Raw genomic sequence first — 5938 nt, forward strand, 5'->3', positions numbered from 1 at the left:
TATATTTTGTATAATCCTAAGAACATTGGAAAAGAAATAAGCCACCCTTACTTAAATATAAGTATTCTCTTAATTATTTGGATTTGCATTTTCTGTTTTAAAAGAAAAAGGGTGACATGATACATGGAAATGCATATACATTACTGTACAAACTGAAATATCATCTCTTCAGGATTATTGTTATAACCTCTCAAATTGCCCATCCAGTTTCAACCATCAGCCAGACGAACCTTCTAAAACATAGTAAGTCAGATCATGTCAGGTTCCTTCTCAAAGTCTTACAGTGGCTTTTCAGCTCACCCCAAGTAAGAGTTAAAGCCTTTCCAATGGCCTGCAAGGTCCTACAGGACTTGCCACCCACTCCCTTTACCCACTCTGACATCATCTCCTCTTGCGTGGCTTACTCAGTTCCAGCTGCACTGACCTCTGCCCACAACATTCTTGCCCAGTATACCCCTAAGCTTGCTCCCTCCCCAACTTCAAATCTTTGCTTCAATGTCCATTTCTGCAGGATGCCTTCTCTGGCCACTTTTAAAAATCATAGCCCTGATTTCTGGCACGCCTTAGCCCCCTTCTCTGCTATATTTTTCTCCATTCCACCAATCTCCATCAACCTACTATATATTTTCCTTAGTTGGACATTTTGTGTCTTTTCCCCCTAAAATATAGGGCAGAAATGTTGGCATTTTTTTCACCGCAACATCCCCTTTATGTAGAATAGTACCTAACAGGCACTCAAGAAAATTATTTATTGAATGTCCAATAATCGTAATGTAAAAATAATGATGAATTATACTCAGGTAAAATGTATTTGCTGAAAGCTGAAAAGTGAATAAGTGTGGGGTTTTTTCCAAGACTTCAATGTTGAAAGCCAGGTCTTCCCCTAAAGCTTCTCACTTGCCTTCTTCTTCTCCTAGTCAGAAAATTATGAAGAGCCAGAGGGAGTTGTGATTTTCCTACTTCTGATATTAATATTCAAAAATATGGGACAGAGCATTCTTGCTGTTAGCATTTTATAAATCCTATGATTTTTTAAAAGTGCATATTTGCCTGCAATAACATCCTTTTAAATACTTCTTAGGTCTTCATCCTCAGGCTAAGAGCAGTTAAGAAATTCCAGACTAAAGAATGAGCTCCTCAATCAAGTAAAGGAAGAAAAGTGAAAAACATACAAATATGTGGAGGCTAAATAACATGCTACTAAACAATGAATGGGTTCACAATGAGATCAAAGAAGAAATCAAAAAATATCTTGAGACGAATGAAAAATGAGAACCCAATGATCCAAAATCAATGGGACACAGTGAAAGCAGTTCTAAGAGGAAAATGTATAGCCATACAGGCCTACCTCAAGAAACAAGAAAAGTCTCAAATAAACAATATAACTTTACACTTAAAAGAACTAGAAAAAGAAGAAGAAACAAACCCAAAGTGAGTATAAAGGAGAGAATAAAGATTAGAGTGTAAATGAAAGAAATAGAATCTAAAAACAAAATACAAAAGATCAATGAAACCAAGAGCTGATTCTTTGAAAGATTGACAAAATTGATAAACCTTTAGCCAGACTCATTAAGAAAAAAAGAGAGAGGGACCAAATAAAATCAGAAATGAAAGGCGAGACGTGACAACCAACACCACAGAAATAAGGAAATAACTATGAACAATTATATGCCAATAAATTGGACAACCTGGAAGAAATGGATAAGTTCCTAGAAATATACACTTTCCAAGGAAGAAACAGAAAATTTGAACAGACCAATAATTACTAATGAAATCAAATCAGTAATCAAAAAACTCCCAACAAACAAGAGCCCTGGATCGGATGGCTTCATCGGTGAATTTTACTAAACATTCAGAAGAGAATTAATACAAATCCTTCTCAAACTATTCCAAAAAATTGAAGAGGTGGGAAGACTCCCAAACTCATTTCATGAGGCCAGCATTATCCTAACATCAAAACCAGACAGACTACAAAAAAAAAAAAAAAGGAAATTATAGGCCAATATATTTGATGAACATAAATGAAAAATTCTCAATAAAATATTAGTAAACCAATTCAGCAATACATTAAAAGATCGTATACATGATCAAGTAGAATTTATTCCTGGTATGCAAGCTTGTTCAATATCTATGAATCAATTAATGTGACATACTACATAAACAAAATGAAAGATAAAAATCATATGATCTTATTAATAGATGCAGAAAAAGCATTTGACAAAATCTAACATCTATTCATGATAAAAATTCTCAGCAAAGTAGGGATAGAGGGAATATACCTCAAGATAATAAAGGCCATATATGACAAACCCACAGCTAACATCACACTCAATGGTGAAAAAGCTGAAAGCTTTTACTTTAAGATCAGGAACAAGACAATGGTATCTGCTGTCGCCGTTTTTACTCAGTGTAGTAGTGGAAGTCCTAGCCACAGCAATCAGACAAGAAAAAGAAATAAAAAGCATCCGGATTGGAAAGGAAGAAGTAAAACTGTCATTATTTGCAGATGACATGATACTATATATAGAGAATCCTAAAGAATTCACCAAAGAACTATTAGAGCTAATAAATGAATTCCGTAAAGTAGCAGGATACAAAATTAATATTCAGAAATCGATTGCATTCTTATACACCAATAACAAACTATTAGAAAGAGAAATTAAGAAAACAATCCCATTTACAATTGCATCAAAAACAATAAAATACCTAGGAATGAATTTAACCAAGGAGGTAAAAGACTTGTATTTGGAAAATTATAAGACATGAAGAAAGAAATTGAAGATACAAATAAATGGAAGCATATACCGTGCTCATGAACAGAAATAATTAACGTTGTTAAAATGTCTATACTATCCAAAGCAATCTACAGATTCTATGCAATCTCTATCAAAATACCAATGGTATTTTTCAGAACTAGAACAAATAATCCTAAAATTAATATGAAACCACAAAAGACCCCGAATAGCCAAAGCAATGTTGAGAAAGAAGAATAATGTTGGCAGCGTCACATTACCTGATATCAAACTATACTATGAGGCTATAGTAATCAAAATAGCATGGTGCTGGCATAAAAACAGACACATAGACCAATGGAACAGAATAGAGGGCCCAGAAATAAACTCACACCTATATGGTCAATTAATCTATGACGAAGGCGACAGGATATACAATGGGGTAAAGACAGTCTATTCAATAAATGGTGCTGGGAAAATCTGGCAAATACACCCAAAAGAATGAACCTGGATCACCTACTTACATCATATATAAGAATAAACTCAAAATGGCTTAAAGACTTACATGTAAGACCCTACATCATAAAACTCCTAGAAGAAAATGTAAGCAGTAAACTCTTTGACATTGCTCTTTGTAACTTTTTTTTTAATATGTCTCCTCAAGCAAGGGAAACAAAAAATATACATAAACGAATGGACTTCATCAAACTAAAATTTTTTGCATAACAAAGGAAATCCACCAACAAAACAAAAAGACAACCTACAGAATGGGAGATTATATTCACCAATAATACAGTCAATAAGGGGTTAATATCTAAAAGGAAGTCATATGACACCAAAAAAAATCAAACAATCCAGTTAAAAAATGGGCAGAGGATCTTGACAGTCATTTCTCCGAAGAAGACATACAGATGGCCAATGGACATATAAAAAGATGCTCAACATCACTAATCATGAGAGAAATGCAAATTAAAACCACCCACAATGAGATATCACCTCACAGCTGTCAGAATGGCTATCATCAATAAATCAACAAACAACAAGTGTTGGCAAGGATGTGGAGAAAAGGGAACCTTCATGCTCTGTTGGTGGAATTGTAAATTGGTGCAGCCATGAAAAACAGCATGGAGGTTCCTCAAAAAAATTAAAAATTGAACTACCATATGACCCAGTAATTCTACTTCTGGGTATTCATCCAAACAATCTCAAAACACTAATTTGAAGAGACATATGCACCCCTATGTTCACTGCAGCACTATTTACAATAGCAAAGATATGGAAGCAACCTATGTGTCCATCAATAAACAAATGAATAGAGATGATGTACTTACATACATACAAGAGAATATTACCCAGACATAAAAAGAATAAAATCTTGCCATTTGCAACAACATGGATGCACCTAGAGAGTATAATGCTAAATGAAATAAGTCAGGCAGAAAAAGACAAATACCATATAATTTCACTTACATGTAGAATCTAAAAAACAAAGAAAAAGACAACAAAACAGAAACAAGCTCATAGATACAGAGACAAACTGATGGTTGCTGTATGGGAACAGGGGGAGAGGGAGGGATGAAAAAGGTGAAGAGATTAAGAAGTAAAAATGACCAGTCATAGAAACAGTCATGGGGATACAAAGTAAAGCATAGGGAATATAGTCAATAATATTGTAATAACTATGTATGGTGTTAGATGGGTACTAGGCTTATCGGAATGATCACTTCGTAAGTTACATAAATGCCTAAAAATTATGTTGTACATCTGAAATTAATAGACTATTGTATGTCAACTGTAATTGAAATATTAAAAAATTTAAAAAAATAAAAGAATGAGCTCCTCAAAGTTTCAGCACAACGAGCATTCCAGAATGTTCGTTGATTTGCCAAGTTCCTACTGGTTACCATTTAAACAAAGATCCAAGTTTAAATGTGAGACATGTCCAAATCCAAAATGCCAAATAAAGTTCTCCTTACCTCTCCACGGCATCCCTGAGGAGCTGCTGCAAGTCCACTTCCTGTTTCCTCAGGGTTCCAAATGAAGACTGACTCTCCATAAGGCCTTTGCCTCCAATATTCAACTTGACCTTCCCCAGTGTCGTCTCGATGGTCCCACTCACATGGTTTTTAAACTTTCCCTCGTATTTCACAAAGTCCGACTCCACGACCACTGGAGTGAATAAGACATACAAGGGAATCTGATGACAATATGGCCACCTCTGGGTCTTAGGTCACTTAGCTTTCCAATCCTGTGAAGATCCACGGGAAACACGAGGCTTGCATTCAAAATGGAAAGCTGGCAGCCATGTCGTGTGTCTGGGCAGAGGGAAATGGAGCCAGCACACCTGGGCGCTGACAGAGAGCGTGGCGTGAACTGGGGGCCAGGGCTCTACTGGGTGCTTTTACGTTTTTTCATCTTTTAATTCCAATATATACATATATAATCAAATGCATAAATAATATCTATAGAATTTAATGAATAATTTTAAAGCAAGCATCTGTTTAACCACTATCCAGGTGAAGAAATAGAACATTTTAAATGTGTGCCTTTCCAGAGTGAAAGAACTAAATGAGGATGACACCCAAACAAAGAGAAAATAGCAGACCCGCCCAGGACACACACTCACTGGCCTGCCTTACTCAGTGTCTGGCAGGTCAGCCACCTGCACTTGTCCTCAGGTCCCTTCCCACCCGCCAGTCTTAAAGAACATTCCTCTGGCTTTCATTACCATCTGTCACACTTATCTGCTTATATCTGACCTCTACCCAGTCATTCTATTCCTTGTCATGCAATTCCTTATCTCTGTCTTCCTGAGTCAGTCGGCATGTCCTCCCTCAAACACCACCCTGGAACATGCGAACTCCAGACTCCCCATTCTTCTGGCTTCCCAGACACTAAGGAAGCTGCTACCACCCACCTGGTGTCCCAGCTTCAATCAAAATCTCCTGGGTATTGCCAAGCTCCTCATCTGTCATTTCCAGGTGATTGCTACAGACTGCCTACAAGATCTGCCCATTTTATCTGAACACTAAAAATAAGTATCTGATGATCTCATACCTGAACTGTCAGTCTTGTCACATATACAGATTTCTAACGTTCAGATTTTTAATCCAACTGAATACTGCCATAGAAAGAGTTTCCGTCATCATCACTCAGGAACATAGATTCAGAGTCTCGAAGGAACTTCACACTTGGCCTTATCCTTT

At 36.4% G+C, this 5938-nt stretch overlaps 1 protein-coding gene across 1 annotated transcript in view; it reads right to left on the reverse strand.

Annotated features, from left to right (window-relative positions):
- Nucleotides 1-5938, reverse strand: part of GSDME (gasdermin E) — a 45201-nt gene that overhangs the window by 36075 nt on the left and 3188 nt on the right. Inside the window, exon 2 of the mRNA XM_023531531.1 lies at nt 4709-4901. Within this exon, the coding sequence (XP_023387299.1) occupies nt 4709-4901 (193 nt within the window). The remainder of the gene's footprint in view (nt 1-4708; nt 4902-5938) is intronic.

The sequence above is a fragment of the Pteropus vampyrus genome, unplaced genomic scaffold (assembly GCF_000151845.1).
Source record: "Pteropus vampyrus isolate Shadow unplaced genomic scaffold, Pvam_2.0 Scaffold69, whole genome shotgun sequence".
Lineage (NCBI taxonomy): Eukaryota > Metazoa > Chordata > Mammalia > Chiroptera > Pteropodidae > Pteropus > Pteropus vampyrus.